Source organism: Megalobrama amblycephala, linkage group LG4, assembly GCF_018812025.1.
Source record: "Megalobrama amblycephala isolate DHTTF-2021 linkage group LG4, ASM1881202v1, whole genome shotgun sequence".
In the NCBI taxonomy this organism is placed as follows: domain Eukaryota; kingdom Metazoa; phylum Chordata; class Actinopteri; order Cypriniformes; family Xenocyprididae; genus Megalobrama; species Megalobrama amblycephala.
The window spans coordinates 11,321,488-11,339,254 of NC_063047.1; the positions used below are offsets into that span (position 1 = coordinate 11,321,488).

The following is a 17,767-nucleotide window of genomic DNA, read 5'->3' on the forward strand; positions in this document are numbered from 1 at the left end:
GTGGAGACCTCCATCTACTGCAACACCTGCTTCCTCAGTCAAGTGAGCGTTGCAACAGACCAATCATGCAGAGGATAATCAGAAAGCCTGTGGGTACAGCGCAATTGGACATCGTAAGTGCGAAAGGGAAAGAGATGAGCGTGCGGGAGAGATCAATGGCGCAATTTATCCCTCCCAAACTCAAGAGTTCTCTCTGGGCTTCTCTGAGATCACTCTGCAGCTTTCCACAGGGCTTTTGTGATTGTGAGGCTCCCACTACTCAAAAAAGAAAAAAAGAAATCAGTGCCTACACACTACATTAGAGACTCGTAACACCGTGTCCGCCAAGCACGATGCAACACGTTTCCAATAACAAGTATTTATCTGTCTAAACACTTCATAGTTGTTTTTATATTGTTGTTTATATATATATATATATATATATATATATATATATATATATATATATATATATATATATAATACACTGACTGGAGAAAAAAAAAAAAAAGGCAAATACTTGGATGGATGGATCATTGTTACAGTGATTATTATTTTTCTAGCATGCTATATGTTTAAGGGTTAAAAGAACCGTTGCCAAAGATGGATTGTGTAGCTTTTCATGTCTTAAACAACCATGTAGGAAGACACATCACGGCCATATTCCATGCAGACAATGTCAAGATTTATCAGGGATAAAATTGTGAAAGAATGGCTCAGAGAGCATGAAGAATCATTTTCACACATGAAATGGCACTGACCTTAACCTCTGTGTATGTATTGAACCGCAGATCTTGTATTGACAATGCAAGATTCAAGCACTCTGTAAAGTCTCCTCCAGCACATCCCAAAGACTTTCAATGAATTTAAGGTCTGGACTTTCATGTGTGAAAATGATTCTTCATGCTCTCTGAACCATTCTTTCACAATTTTAACCCTGGTGAATCTTGACATTGTCTTCATGGAATATGGCCGTGATGTGTCTTCCTACTTGGTTGTTTAAGACATGAAAAGCTACACACTCCATCTTTAAGGGTTAAAAGAACCGTTGCCAAACATATAACATGCTAGAAACATAATAATTATTGTAATAATGATCCATTCATAGATTCTAGTGTTGTCAAAAGTACCGACTTCGGTACCTAGTCGGTACTGAAATTTAAAAAATGTGACGCTTTGAGCGCTGTTGAGTGGATTCGTAAACATCTCTGATTGTTTTCACGGCTCATCGGATACGTCTGTGATAGGCTTCAATAATCAACGCTGTAAAAATGTTGTAAATAGTCATCAATTAATCTCTTCACTAAGCGCTTACACAGATACACACGGGAGCGTTTGAAAGCAGGCGTCTATCGTGGATCGGTCCACTGTTAGACGCCTGCTTTCAATCGCTCGCACTCCCACTTTCAAAACGCTTTCAAATTCAAACACTTCCATGTGCTTTCAAATGCTCCCACGCGTTGATCATTGTAGCCAATCACAGGCATATCCGATGAGCGCATCAACACAATGGCCAATCAAAGATGTTTACGAATCCGCTCAACAGCGCTCAAAGCGTCACATTTTTTAAATTTCAGTACCGATAGGTACCGAAGTCAGTACTTTTGACAACACTAATAGATTCTTAAGTATTTGCTTATTAAAATCCAAACAGCCACTTTTTTTTGGCCAGGCAGTGTATATATTATAATAAAAAACCTAAGGCTGCATTTATTTGATCAACAATATAGTAAAAACAGCAATATTGTGAAATATTATTACAATATATTCTAAAGCATAATTTATTCATGTAAAGTAAAACTGAATTTTCAGCAGCAATTACTCTTTCAGTAGTCTTGAGGAATGAGAAAACAGTTCTATTTAGGTGCTGCTTAATATTTATATGGAAACCATGATACTTTTTTTATTTTAATAAGAAATCTTGGTTAAACTTTATTTTAAGGTGTCCATGTTACAGTGTAATTATACATTTAAGTACTGATTAACAATAATTAACTACATGTACTTACTATAATGTTAGCATTATGGATGTAATTATGCATAATTCATTGTTATTGCTACATTAATTACATGTAATGTGTAACAAGGACACTAAAAGTGTTGCAGAAACCCAACAAACGTCTTTACTGTCACGTTTCCAATCAATTTAAAGCATCCTTGCTGGAGAAAATAAATTTGAATCTGAATTCATTTCTTTTAAAACAATCTTATAAAATTTTACAATAAAGGATCATTAGTTAACATGAACTAATAATGAACAGCACTTCTACAGCATTTATTAATCTTTGATAATGTTAATTTCAATATTTACTAATACATAATAAAATCAAGAGTTGTATTTGTTAACATTAGTTAATGCGCTGTGAACTAACGACAAACAGCTGTATTTTTATTAACTAACGATAACGAAGATGAACAAATACAGTAACAAATGTATTCCTCGATGTTAGTTCATGTTAGTTAATACATTAACTAATGTTAACAAATGAACCTTATTGTCAAGTGTTATCAAAAGTATAATAAATTAATATGAAATATACTATAAATAGATATAAAAATATAAATCAATGTGCTCATTAGAGAGCAACACATCACCAGCAAGATTTAAACAGACATATAATTTAGCTGAATGAGTATGCTGAGAACATCTAGGAATTAATGGGCATCTCCTTATCAATAAAAAACCCCAGCCTACTCCACTTCAAGCTTCCATTAGTTCTGCCAGATTTTGGAGAATTTTTTCTTAGCTTCACTCAAAAAGTAGTGGGTGCGTACACAGGCCGAGTGATGACACCGGTGCCGACTTGCTTTGTGGCATCAGCTTCCTGTATGCAGAGGCGTTTTATTAACAGTTGCATTGTTCTATAATTTGACTCAAGAGATGAAGTGAGAGAAAAAGTAATACTGCACAGGTGGGTGGTGGGCATGAACCACTGAAAGGAGGAATAGTGGATGGTGTGACTCGAAGACTTGGAGATATATAGCAGCAGGTTGCGACAGTGGGGAAGAATGTAATCAAAGCACAGATGAAAAAGGATGAGATGGTGGGATGACAGGAAGAGTGGAAGCAGCGGGGTACTGCACGAAGGTCTGTGGAGGAATGCTTTAACAGATCCCTGCCATCAGATGCATGCCGCATGTAAAGGGGAACTGGGCCGTGCCATTGGACGCCTGGTTGCCATAGGGACCAAGAACAGTGACAAATTGTAGAGCTTTGTAGCTAATGGAAAAATTGCTAGATATTTAGAAGAGTGCTTTTCAATCCGGTACCTGAAGGCACACCAACACTACACATTTTTTCGAACTCTTCCAAATCAATCACACCTGATTCAACTCAGCTTGTTAGCTTATTAGTAGAGACTCTAAGACCAGAAATAGATGGGTCAGATAAGGGAGACATCCAAAATGTGTAATGTTGGTGTGTCTCCAGGAACAGGGTTGGCAAACACTGATTTAAAAAACACAACAGTTCACAGTATAGCTACACCACCACATTTTTCTGTCCTGTTTATGTGCCACATCGGCCAGGAACAAAACAACCATGATTCATGGACCGTGTGTCTGAGCTGTGAGTAACAGTTCTGCCACTTAAAGTAGCTGTTAGAATGTGATGAGAGAGATGTAAGATTAGCAGACCCATACAGATGTGTTGTGTGTCAGTGTTTTCTACAGAAATCTCTTCCTGTACAGTCAATATCTTGCAGTTCAAATACGTGAGAGATCTTACAATGAATATAGCAAGTTTATTCAATGAAAGATTCATTAGAATGTTTGCAAGTTGAGTAATTTACTCGAGAATCTGACTACTCTGGTTACGCTATACATGTTTGCGAGCAATCACGAGAACTCTTTATAACAAAAAAATTTCTTGCTGTCTTATCCCATTACATTTAATTAAGACTGGCAACCCATATCTCAGATGAAATATAATTTCTTTGTGGCAGTGGTGTAGATTCAGCAGTGGTGGAATGCTGCCGGTTAAAAGCACTGCAGGAAATACTGGTGTGTGTGTGTGTGTGTGTGTGTGGGAGAGTGAGACTTGTTCACATTAAAAGCACATGCCATGAGTTGGGTTCCCATTAAAGAGCAACTCCTTTGATGAAGGCTATTCAATTTGATTTTTCCAGGAATTAAATCTGGCAAACAATTCTATGTACACAATCTCTGTGCGTTCCTATAATGCCATGCTTTTCTATTATGACAAAAGGACTGGAAAATATATGAATTTGAAAATTTCTACACATTCCCATTACTGTGTTTTGCTTGATCATTCAAAACAGTTGCTCTTATATGAGGTCACATGAGTGTTAAGTCCAATATTGTGCCTCACTATTACTGACATGCTGTTTTGTTTCTGTGGACTTTACTGTATTACTGGTGATCGTGGAGCTAAAGGCCAGAACACACCAAGCCGACGCCGACGAACTAGTGGTGACGAAAGCAGACTATGGGGTTGGCTCACGTCGGCAGCGTCTGTGTCCAAAGTTGCCCTGACACACCAAACCAACACTAGACAGCCGACGGCCAAGTAGCACGTTAGCTCTGCGCCTGCGTGAGATGAAATGCCTTTCCGTACCAGCAGGTGGCAGTATCTGAACAGTATCTGAACATCAGAATGATCAGATGGCCAGACGGACTGACGAGCTCCGACTGCAATTCAACATGTCGAATCGGCCGAAAAAAAGCCGACGAGGACCAACTTCAGCCGACGGTGTGGAACACACTGAGAAAACTTAGTCAGCTGACGAAGAAAAACTGCCCGACGGCCGACAGTCGGCTTGGTGTGTTCCTGCCTTAAAAGAAAGAGCCATGCTCATGTAAAGGAAGCAAGGTGTAAAAGATATAGATGTTAAGATTTTGGGGGAAAAAACACCCAACCTCCATTTCCTGCATTGTGGTGTCATCATCAAAGGTGGTTGGAGAGATGAGCAAACATACACAGAAAAAAATACAACAAAATCAAACAGGAAAACCAACACCACAAATGATAACATGCAGACAACAAGATGTGAGAGAGGATACGTGGGCACATGGTGCAGTTTTAGCCTAAATTAAGCACTTGGTGGGGGGCCTGATACATTTTATGTGATTAATTTTATGTTAGATAATACTTTATGTAACATATCTGATGGTTCCCTTTTCAAAGAACATAGAGAAAAGTAATGGCACACCAATTTGTATGTGTGCACATCCTGGTGAAATAATAAATGTGCTTGATGAAAAGGCTGCACTTGCTAATGAACTCTGAGGCAAAATAAGTAAACGTATAATATATTAATAATTCAATTCTCTCAGGTGGATGCATATTCTGCTACTGGGAATGAAGCATGATGGTGTACACAATTCTAGGTACACTTGAGATCTGAGAGAAGAACTGGTTCCCTACAATTTAGCTTGAGGCATTACTCATGTGGGAAATGTGAAAGGGAACGCGAGAGAGAAGAAACATACACTCCACACTGGGCTGAGAGATAATGGCAAATCCCAAAAAACCAAAGGGAGGAAGGACTGACAGGAGGATTGACATCTTTACTTGACAATCTTCTTTTCTTATCTTCACCCATGCAGGACTCGCCAAACACTCTCTGAATGCAATGGCTGGGTCTCCAACCTAGCATGCAGCCTGACTGAGGCATCTATAATGCCAAAAAATGCTATCTAGACATGCAGCTTGGTAGGTTTTAAGATCTTCCCAGCAGTCCTTTCCCCCTGACCCTTTTCCTCTCTCACACGTACACACAAACACGGATCATTCTCCCACATGACTCATTAGGAAGTAACAGGGGAGTCGTTCTGTGCAGCACACTCTCTCACATGTGATTGCTACCATCTCCTCCAGCACATCCTCTTGTCTTTATCGATCTATGTATGTGTTTGTGTTCGAGTGGTACTTTGCTAGTCTCTTCACATGCTTTTAAAGGCCACTACAACATCATTCGTCTCTCTTTGTTTCCGTTTACCGTGTAGTTGGGGTTTCCGGTCTGCACACGCATTTCTGCCAGCACCCAGATGCCATTGGTGAGTTTGATGGACTGGTACAGCATGTCCTGCCCCTCCACTGTTCTCTTAGCTATGGTGAAGATATTACTGCCTTGCAGCTTGTTGCTGGCTGCGTCTGTGAGGAGAGAGAAGTTACTCATAAGCAAAACAGACACACATAGCATGTTTTCTGAAGACAAATTGAACCTGAATGAGTCTCTATGGCAACTCTGTTGCAAATGTGTATTTTTACTTTGTACACGTTGTCATATGAACCAGTGAGTAATTAGATTTAAAGGAATAGTTAATAGTCCAAAAAATAAAAATTAACCCTTAATAAACCCATTCTTCATGCTTAGGTGCAATGTCCGAGTTGCCTTTTTTTCATAGAAAAATATTAATCTCTACAATGAGATGTTAACTCCATAACCACAAATATAAACAATACCTGGTTTCACCAATTCACTAAAAAGAACAATCTCAAGATTTTCTAATGTTTTTGAAACAAGTCTCGTATGCTCACCAAGACTGCAACAGTTTTACAATTTAAAATATGAAATTATTACAATTTAAAATAACTGATCTATTTTAATATATTTTAAAAATGTAATTTATAACTGATTGCAAAGCTGAATTTTCAACAGCCATTACTTCAGTCTTCAGTCATATGATCTGTAAGAAATCATTGTAATATGCTGATTTGGTGCTCAAAAAAACATTTCTTATTATCAATGTTGAAAACAGTTGTGCTTCTTAATATTTTTAATAGAATCCATGATGAATTTTGATTAATAGACAGTTCAAAAGAATAGCATTGATATGAAATATTTTTTGTAATATTACAAACATTTTTAATGCCACTTTTGATCAAATTAATGTGCCCTTTCTGAATAGAAGTATTAATTTATTAAAAAACCTCACTGACCCTAAACTTGCGAATAATGAGACACAAAAAGCTGTATTGTCTCTTTATAGTCTATATATTTTTTCGAGCCCCTCAGATTCTTTCTCATCACATTCCATTTAAATCGCAATCTCAAATCTGGGCTAACATAAAAATATTTTGCTGTGGGCAGTAGATTCATACATAACGATGCAGGAAACAGAGTGTCAAAAAAGGGAGAGATTTAAAAAGAGCACTGAAGACACCCACTGTGCATTCATTAGCAATATCACTTAAAGTGTACAGTATCTGCACATGTTCATGCCTGTATGATTCACAATTATTTTATGCAAACAAGTATGTGGAAGAGAATCATTCCCTAAAAACCTGCATCGAATTAATTACACCCAGACATGGCACCGGATCAGAACTGCTCTTCAGAGGCAGACCCCAACAGGTCAGTGTGCTCTTCCTTTCATCCTATCTTTGATTATTTGTTTCATTTCCTCCGTTTCATTCCTTACCATCTCCCTCCCCATCCTTCACCCAATTTACTCATGCATGGCACATATTTATTCCCGTTACCCGAGTTGAGGTGGATGTCTTTGATTTGGAACTGTGCCTCATTGTCATTTGGAATGTCCTTCCAGGTGGCCAGGAACACCTGACGTTCTGAGGAGCAGAAGGACAAAAGGAGTTCATGTGAGAGGACAACAGTGAAAAAAAAAGAAAAAAAAAAAAAGGAGGAAAACGAAATAAATAAATAAAAATAAACAAAAAAATAAATGCAGTTTGGCTGTGTCTGAATCTGTAAGCTTCCAGATAAAAGGACACTTTTGAGACTGGTTTCAGACTGGCTTCTCAGGCACCATATTATCATGTCTAAAGAGATTTAGAGATGACCAAGAAAATATTTCTTGATAGAAATTTGGAAAAAGTACCCATATACACTACCCTCCAAAAGTTTGGAAATGCCCTAGAAAAGTGGGGTTTTGGACAATATTGGCATGAATCCTTTGTGATAATTTTGCACTGATAAGGGACAACACAAACTATGAAAACATATTTTATTATGAACACAGTTTATACATAGAAAAAAACTTAAATTTTCGATTCATCAAAATGTCCACCATTAGCAGCTATCTGACCTAAACTGGGTTCTAATTGGTTCATTGTATTCTAAACTTAACTGGCAATCAATTGTTGAAGCTATTAAGGTGTGCCGACGCAAAAAACTTTTACAAACCTGGGCCAAGTTTAAACCAGTAACCAGGCATCACAGCTGAAAGGGGCAAGTCTGACTTTGACATGTATATATAGCCATTATTATGTAATCAAAATGAAAATTATTATTGCTGGTCTTCAATGATAATGTCAAGTTACTGTAATGTATTTGCACCAAAAAATGATAAGGATTTATGCTGATATGTTTCCAAACTTTTGGAGGGCAGTGTATATTTAAGTTTTTTCCAACCTTGGAAAAATGGTGCCCTACTTGAGCCATGCCCAAACGCCCACATGAGTAATCTGAACCATATTTGATTGTGCCTTGATACCTTCCTATCTCTTTATTCTGCCTGCAAAGGCAGTATTTTTCAGACAGCCACTGTGCATCTGTGTTATATCCTGCAGAGACTGAACTCCATTTAAAAGACTCCTGGGGAAAGTCTTCTATGCAAAATCACTCTCACACTCACACACTTCTCCACATAACCATGAATATCCTAAAAAGAGCCAAAACGTAAAAACAATACCCAAACGAAAACAAAGGCGAATGCACTCAAAAAAAAAAAAAAATGTTTTGAAGGATTGACGTTACAACCACCTGAAGCACTCCTGCTTACGTCTAAGAAGACGTGAGCAGTCATTAAAGGTGCGCGAACACACACACTCACCCATCTTTCCGTCCTCTACAAAGAGCAGGCTGAGGGGATACTGGCAGCTGAAGTAGAACACGTCAATGTTATTCTTCACAGCTACCTGGAACACCGACAAAGAGAGAGAGAGAGAGAGAGAAAAACACATTACGAGTGTGATTTAAGACACACTATGGCTGTAGACAAGGCTCTCAAACCCTGTTAAGAGCAGACAGGACACGTCCATAATTTCTGCCACAATAAATAATGCCTCTCTTTCTCCAAGGCTTTCAAAGAATGACACAAACACACACAACACAGAATAGTAGGATAAAACATGGTCCTTTGATCATCTCTTTCTTTGACATTTTGCTTCTATCTCTCTTCATTCTTTTGTTTAAGTCCCTCTGTGGCTTCGCAAAGGTTGGGTTCAGCTCCTGTGTGTGGAGTTCATGTTTGCACGCCAGTTTGTGAACTTCAAACATGCACGAATGCCTCAGAGGCAGCACCTCACTAAGAGGATGGAAGATGTCCACTGACAGGTCAAGAAAACAGTGAGTGAGTGAATCTGCCTTGGATAATCAGATGATTCAAAAACACCTGTCCTAGTGAATTAGAAATATATTCTTTTTACCATCTATATTATTTTGGTAACCCTTTATTTTAGGGTTCAATTCTCACTTTTAATTAGCTGCTTATTAGCATGCATATTACTAGTATATTGGTTGTTTATTAGTACTTATAAAACACATATTAATGCCTTATTCTGCATCCCTTAATCCTACCCAATACCTACATTTAAACACTACTACTTACTAACTATTAATAAGCAATAAAGTAGGAGTTAATTGTGGCAAAATTTGTAGTTAATAGTGAATATGTGTTCCCTATACTGAAGCGTTACCATTATTTTTATTGTATGAATGTGGGAAAAAAAAAAAATAAAAAAAAAATCAAGGTTTCTTGCACCCAAAAAAACAATATATATATATATATATATATATATATATATATTAGTAAAAAAAAAAAAAAAAAAAAATTAAAATTTTTTTTTTAAAAAATTATTCGTTTTTTGTGACCATGAATTTTAAAATTAAGAGATTTATATTATATTATATTATATTATATTATATTATATTATATTATATTATAAAAACAACCATTACTTTCGGTGTTTCCATTTTTGTACAATTGCAGCTGAAGAAAAAACCCAACCCACCAAATTTTCATCTGATTATGGCTGTAAATCTTTTGAGAGCATGAGGGATTGAAAGGCGCCCAGGGGAGCTTTGTAAAAGCTGACAGCAGGTGCACAGCATCCTTCAGAATACAGACACCACCGCCTTGGTGAGGGACAGCAATCCCAAGTACTAGAGATCCATACCTGCTACACTCCACCTCTGAATAATTCATCCAGCCAAACCGCTCTGAGCTGCACAAACCGGCTTTGTTCTTCCCTCACTTGTGTAACTGCAGTTAAAATACTATATAGCACTACCAGGTAAAGTAATATAAAGACAGATAATGCACTAAGTAATGTGAAATCAGAAATCAATCCAAATTTTAATTCCATTGTGTGTAATTGTCAGGAGTTGAACTTAAGTATTAGAATCTGTTTCTCTTTTGTTCAGATTTATCTACAGCATTATTGGCCTTGTAAATAATGACAATGAGTCAAGCTAAAGGGGAAAAAAAAGTCTTTCAATCAGAATATGAGTAACATTCACTTCCTGTGATGCCATTGCAGTGAATAACTGATCTATTATCAGCAGCCACATGTGAAATTAATAATGCCACAAGCCTCTCTGGGACTGGAAGTATCAGCCGTTGTAATCCATGCATACAAAGATTGGAAATGCATGGTAAGCCAAAGCACATCCAGATCAAACAGAACGTGCTGAAGCTGAGAGCTGACTGATATTCAGATATATTATTATTGTTACATCAGTCCTTTTCAAAATTCATGTTGCCTCCTGTGATTCACAGTGACAAATCCCATAATTATTAGCATACAGCTCTCTCAGACACTAAAACCCCTGCTGATGATGACTTCAATGATAAGCACAGAGCGGAAAGTGAAATAGACGCATTTATGATTAACCATTTAATACCAATCTAAAATGTGCATTCTGAACATGACACTCACTGATCTCTCTCTCCAGGAAAGCTCAATAGATGCATTTAATCTTAAAAAGGAATTGGATGAACCCTGAGGTGCTCTATAAAATCTTAAGATTAAAACACTATCTTCTTATAATCTTGTTTTAGGGCTTAGAGAGAGAGAGAGAGAGAGAGAGAGAGAGAGAGAGAGAGAGAAACCCTCCTTCCTATATTTTGCATTTGCTTCATTCAACCAAAACAGTCCCAAAAGCTCAACACTATTTTCTCCCTCTGTTTAATTACTACCAATTAGGGATCGCTCTATTCCACAATGCATATGTCGCTGCCTTGTAGTCTGTGGGCTTTGTGGTTCATTCCCCAAATGCAGTCACTGGAGAGCAATGTGAATGACTCCACTGAGAGAGATAATAAGGTACAGCTAATTTAGACCTATTGCTGTACTGCTGCTGACCTACAACCCTGATCGATAAAGGACCGAAATGAACATGAATGAAGGGAGAAAGGCAGACAAAGGCAATGAGAGACAGCAAGAAGCCAAAGAGAACCACTGATGATGATTTTTTTTAAATGAAATCTCTTCTGAGCAGTTGCATCCCTCTGTAACCACCCACACTCTTTTAGGCTGCAGCCTCTGCTAATAATGCTCACCGGGGGCTTGCTTTATTGCTTTACGTCTTGAAATGCATAACAGCACAACACTCTTTTCATACTGTGTGTAAAGTATGATGCTTCAGAAATGCAATGGAAATATTACCTGCAGATTGTTGAGTGGTTCCATTTTCATGACAGGGCCACTTGTGCTGAGAGGCAGACTGACATCAATGGTTTGATTGGGGCTCAGAGGAGTCAGAACCTGCAGAGGGCCAGCAGGGGCCAGACCAAAACTAGAGAAAAACAGAGAAACACAGTTAAGGGTACACCAAAGACTATAGAATAGCACAAGATGCGTCACTCGTATTGTTTTGAATGGGAGAAAGTGAAACGCGCAATATGGCGGAATAAGTCCCGCCTTCTAAATAAAGAGCCAATCGCCGATTGGTAAACTCATTGCATCACTGCAGCGGCCATTAGAACTTCCGGTCCCTATAGAAAGAGTGAGAAGCGCGCCTCCGAAATGAGGCACAAGAGACGCGCTTTTTGGACTGCGCATGCGCATTAGCTTGATCCAGCCTGAGAAATACAGTTTTGTGTCACAATTCGAGCATTTAGAAACAAAATTTATGAGACAGTTGTTGTCAGATTTAATTGGTGATTTCAAATATGAAATTTAACTGATAGCTTAGCAAACAGCTTTGGAGAGTTTGATGTTTCCCCATTCAAAGAGATAGGAGCTGCCCTTGAATGCCCGAGAGGCGTTTCAAAGATGGCCGCCGAGTGAAATGACTTGTCTTAAAGGGACTTTGGGTACACTATGTAACGATCTTTTCGGAAAATTTTAAATAATCTATACATCATTAATCCTTCTTCCAAAACGTGTTTGTCTTACCCTGACTCACTATGGTAAGCCTAATACAGGGAGTGCAGAATTATTAGGCAAGTTGATTTTTTGATCATATTTTTTTTCCAAGTACATTTTACCAATTCCAATCCACATCAATCATAATAACTACTATTAATATTGTTTTTAATCATTTATAAGTGATACATAATTGTTCATAAAGGCTGGAAATGAAAAATGCCTTATATTCAGGTGTGCAGAATTATTAGGCAGGTTTTCTTTTACAGGAAAAATGAGCCAAAAAAGAGATTTAACTCTGACTGAAAAGTCAAAAATTATTAAATATTCATGAGAAGGACGCAATACTAATGCAATACTAGAAATTGCAAAGTTAAAGCATGACCAAGGGACAGCAAAATGCTCATTGGGTCAGCGGGGTCATACAAAAACAAGTGGAGAAGAAAAGACACATGTTAACTGCAAAATAATTAAGAATTAAGGTGAAGAATTAAGTGTGAAACCATCAGGAACCCTTTAGTCTCCAGCGCCACCATTTTCACCAACTGCAGCCTACCTGGAGTCTCCAGAAGTGCAAGGTGTCAGGATCTCAGAGACTTGGGTTAGGTAAAGAAACCTAATAAATGACCCACTCTTAATAAGAATCACAAGCTGAAGTGTTATAAAATACATGAAGACTGAGTTTTTATAGGCCTTATAGACAGACGGCTTGAGAATGACTCCTGAAGGACCAGCACCACATCCTCTTGTACCACTGTTTGAAGAATTTATCTTCCAGAATCTGGCAGTAAGTTTTGGAAGAAACTTACTGTCATTTTTAGTCCATCTCTGCAAGACAGACATTTCAGGATAATAGATAGACTAAAAGTGAACTCCCACATCTTACTGCCAGATTTTGGAAGATAAATTCTTCAAACAGTGGTACAAGAGGATGTGGTGCTGGTCCTTCAGGAGTCATTCTCAAGCAGTCTGTCTATAAGGCCTATAAAAACTCAGTCTTCATGTATTTTATAACACTTCAGCTTGTGATTCTTATTAAGAGCGGGTCATTTTTTAGGTTTCTTTACCTAACACAAGTCTCTGAGATCCTGACACCTTGCACTTCTGGAGACTCCAGGTAGGTTGCAGTTCTGGAAAATGGTGGCGCTGGAGACTAAAGGGTTCCTGATGGTTTCACACTTAATTCTTCACCTTAATTCTTAATTATTTTGCAGTTAACACGTCTTTTCTTTTCCACTTGTTTTTGTATGACCCCGCTGACCCAATGAGCATTTTGCTGTCCCTTGGTCATGCTTTAACTTTGCAATTTCTAGTATTGCATTAGTATTGCGTCCTTCTCATAAGCATGTAATAATTTTTGACTTTTCAGTCTTGAGTTAAATCTTTATTTTTGGCTCATTTTGCCTGTAAAAGAAAACCTGCCTAATAATTCTGCACACCTGAATATAAGGCATTTTTCATTTCCATCCTTCATGAACAATTATATATCACTTATAAATGATTAAAAACAATATTAATAGTAGTTATTAAGATTGATGTGGATTGGAATTGGTAAAATGTGCTTGGAAAAAAAAAATGATCAGAAAATCAACTTGCCTAATAATTCTGCACTCCCTGTATAAGTGAGAGTTGATTGTAAAGCATTATCTATTGTGAGGGGGTCATTTCATTATGGGTTGTTGTAGGGCAGTGCTGGAAGTACCGTGTCTATCAATTGGCATAGCTACTGTCTTCAGCTAGTCAGCTTTAGATCCTTTCCATCTAAACTTGTTATATCTCTTAAACCTAGAAGTGAATTTTTTCTCCCTGTTATATTAGTTATTAGAAAGAAGCATAAATCTATATTTAGCTCAGAAATTAGCTTCAAATTTCTTCCACACACTGTAAATTTGTTTCAAATACAAAAACTGTACAGATTGTGGATGAAGTTAAAAGATGTAACAAATGTTTAAAGATGTACACTGACATAGCAACACCATGTCAACCACTCAAAACAGCCTAGCACTGTGGCAGTGAGAAAGCACCACTCTAAAAATCTATACATTACACTTGTAATATTCGAAAGATCAATGTAGAATATATTACAATATTCTACATTCAGGCCTTACTAAACGAGAAGTAATTTTCTAGACAGACGTCCTCACTTGATGTAAAAACAAATTAAAGTCTCTTTAGAATATCAGCATGTCCTTGAATGATCTCACTGACAAACAGTATAAATAAACAATGTTTTCCAGGCAGGTCTCCAAACTGAATAGGAAACACAGAAGATACTGCAGAGAGAAAAGCAAAACCTTGAAGAGACCTCCATCTCCATCCCACAGACTCCCGTTCTGCCACTGGACTCACCTGTTCCTGTTGAACTGAATGGCAAAATCAGTCATAACGCTCATGGCTTTGTTGGTGAGAGACAAATCCATCTGAATGATCCCACCGCGCCGGGCAAATGTCCCAGAAATCTCGAGCCCTTTAGCCTTCATTGCCGGTAACCACATCTGAACCCACAGATAAACAGGTTAAGAGTGTGGGGAGAAAGAAAGAGGCACACACAGGGCGTCTGTGCTTTTGTTTGTCGCATTATCTGTGTACACATGCATCAGATGGACATTTTTGGCCACTGCATTGCACCTTGCTGTTTTTTTATGCGTCTCCACGAGAGTTGCATTTTTAAGCCAATTTATTTTTTTCAAGATTAAAAAAAATGTGCTCTGTATTCTGTTGGAATATGTCAATCTTTTATTGATCACCACAGCACGTTTTGTGTGTACGCCCCCAAAAGTCCAGGAAATGCTGCGGCATTACAAATTGACTTAAAAGCGGGGACAATGCTTATAAAAGACTGCTGAAGTCTGAGAATATTGATTGATTCTATACTTACAGTTTTAGGAGGAACGTAGGATCCTGTTGGCATGCCAACACCCCCACCAAGGTCAAAAAGGTCACCCAATCCACCTCCAATAGCAGGAGCACCGCCGAGAGCAGCAGGCATGGCTGCTGGGGCCGCCCCCAAACCGGCACCCATCTGAGCAGAGGGACACAAGTATTACACCCTATTACAACTTTTCTAGAATGTTACAAGATCGTCAGGGAAGAGACAAGCAGAGAAATTAACTAAGATAAAAGACATGGAGGAGGAATTTAGCAGCTCCTTGATTAATGAAGGCAAACCCCTCTGTTAATGCTAATACTCCACGGATGAAGCACATTCATCAAAGTCTGGGTGAACTTTGCTAAAACTCTTTGTCTGACTTACCGAAGGACTTCCTCCGATGTCTCCTCCCAGCTGGAAACAGAGAGAGGAAAAAAGTCAAGATTAAGTGGGCAGGAAAGATGGTGATAATTATGCAGAGGCTGATGAAGGGTGAACTAGCTCAGTGGGTTGAAGTCAGTGAGTTGCTAAGGAAATTGTGAGACATCTCAGAGACAGTTTCTGTACTCTTTTTACATTCTAATGACTGACTCATTAAACTACTCTCAATTATGGCTGGGCGATATGACTATATTGAGATGGCATTGTGAAACGTCTGATGACAACAATTTTGTTATATTGTTTATAATGCAGTATGGAAATATATCTGTGTAACACAGGACTGCTTAAATTTTTTGACACATAAGAGTGATAAAGCAGCATGCATGAATGAGAAAAAGCATGTGACGTGCTTTACGTTAAAGGAGTTTTAAGTGCAATAAGCCAGGAAAAATTACTCACTCAAAGCTGTCTGTCAGTCGCATTCTTTTTCTTGGCTTATTGTACTTGAATGGTCAAATACACAGAAAAATGGTCAAAATGCCTGCCATGTAAACACGGTCGGTTATGTCTTAAGTAAACGTAAACAGTTGGGAAAGAATTTGGATGTTTGTCAATATACTTGATCTGTGTATTAAGTATTTTCCCTTCCCTTTCCCTAATCTATGTATAGATAAAACGTTATCAAAATGATTCCAGTTCGCATAGATCCGTGGAAAAGGCTAATAATTCAGTATTATGTGGGCCAGACAAGTAATTTGGCAATGTCACTTTGTAAAAAAGACTAAGCATCTGCACACATGCACATTCAAATGCGCATACCTATAGACTAAACACAGAAATGAACGGCAAGAACGCATTAAAAGTCTTCCGTTTTCAGTTAAAAAGGTGTCATTTAAGCAGCCTCCAAGTTAATAATTAATGATTTTTACAACGGAAGTGATTCAATCAAAAACTTACTTTAGCTCGATGATAACTTTTTCCTAGAGCTGCTGTGAAGCCAAAACAATCTCTGTCCATTCATTTTCCTATTATCACTGTGAAGCTGCTTTGAAACAATCTGTATTGTAAAACGCATTATATAAATGAAGATGACTTGACTTAAGCCTTAAAGTGACAGCAACCTAATATACCTGCTGCTGTCTATTATATGCCCTTAAACGTAAAAAAAAAGGAGAGAATCACTCACTGCTCTTGACTGAGCAACTTCTGTAGCTTTAATAAGAATCAGTCCATATTTCATTCATACAGCGAAGACTATGCAGTGTTTTATTTTACATTTGATTATTCAATTTCTGTAGTTTTCCTTATTTGAATGATACTGTTATATAGACCTACTGTACCTGAAAAACTTAAAGCACTGTTGCTGTCATTCATATATTGTATTTGTCTTATTGTTTATATAGTTAAATAACTAACATATGTGACATAAAATGAGTCGTATTTTGAAATCAGATTTTGGTCATATCGCCCACCCCTACTTTCAACATGCATAACATTTTGCATGAGACGTGCCTACTTGTTTGTTACTAAAACTACCACTACAACCCTGAAACACTGAAATAAAATAAGAGAGGAAAGGTGCTCTTCATACTGCATAGGGTTCCTTCATACTGATCTAGTATTAAGTTGGGAAACAGGGACTAGACTAAGATCAGTACAGAGGAACTTTTTTTAAGGATGAACTCGAAAGGTGAGAACACCTACACAGACCTCTCTCTCACTATAATCAGATGGCTGAGGAGACTGCACCTCTGTCCTGTGGGAAACACCCGGCTGATAGAGCAATGAGAAATGGATGAAACGTTTCCAATGAATTAAAGCAGAAGAAATAAGGGGAATGATGCTAGGGAATTTATATAACTCTATAAACACTCATGAATTTTAGAGTTATTAAAACTTTTAAAATAACTCATAGAAAAGAAAAAATGTGGTTAAATCAAGTCCAAGATTTTTCATACAAGATGACAACACAAACAAGTCACAGCCATCTAGGAGATATTTAACTAATGTTGGCAGCAAATTGCTAGGGCTGTAAATGTTTTTGGTAAACTGAAGTAGCTGAAGCAGCCCTCTGTTGGTGTGAAGAGTACATTGGTTACCCATGCTAATACAGATACCCAATTTAGACTAATGAAATGGCATGATATGAAAGTGTCTGCTTCCTCTTTCAATTAGTTTAATTACCGTATCTGATTCATCGCCCATCTGCAAGTGTAGCATAAGGATAAAAGAGAAGGGAACAA

The 17,767-nt window shown here is 37.8% G+C and overlaps 1 protein-coding gene across 7 annotated transcripts in view; it reads right to left on the bottom strand.

Annotated features, from left to right (window-relative positions):
- The window catches only part of ap1b1 (adaptor related protein complex 1 subunit beta 1), a 37,113-nt gene that overhangs the window by 2,084 nt on the left and 17,262 nt on the right, over nt 1-17,767 (bottom strand). For 4 of the 7 annotated variants that reach the window (XM_048187504.1, XM_048187505.1, XM_048187500.1 and 1 more), the window contains exons 15-23: nt 17,709-17,729; nt 15,528-15,557; nt 15,153-15,296; nt 14,624-14,769; nt 11,573-11,702; nt 8,737-8,821; nt 7,427-7,513; nt 5,940-6,094; nt 4,858-4,866 (exon numbers count right to left, since the gene is read on the bottom strand). In XM_048187504.1, coding sequence (XP_048043461.1) covers nt 4,858-4,866; nt 5,940-6,094; nt 7,427-7,513; nt 8,737-8,821; nt 11,573-11,702; nt 14,624-14,769; nt 15,153-15,296; nt 15,528-15,557; nt 17,709-17,729 — 807 coding nt within the window. The remainder of the gene's footprint in view (nt 1-4,857; nt 4,867-5,939; nt 6,095-7,426; nt 7,514-8,736; nt 8,822-11,572; nt 11,703-14,623; nt 14,770-15,152; nt 15,297-15,527; nt 15,558-17,708; nt 17,730-17,767) is intronic. The other 3 variants (XM_048187502.1, XM_048187501.1, XM_048187503.1) reach the window with 3 other exon arrangements.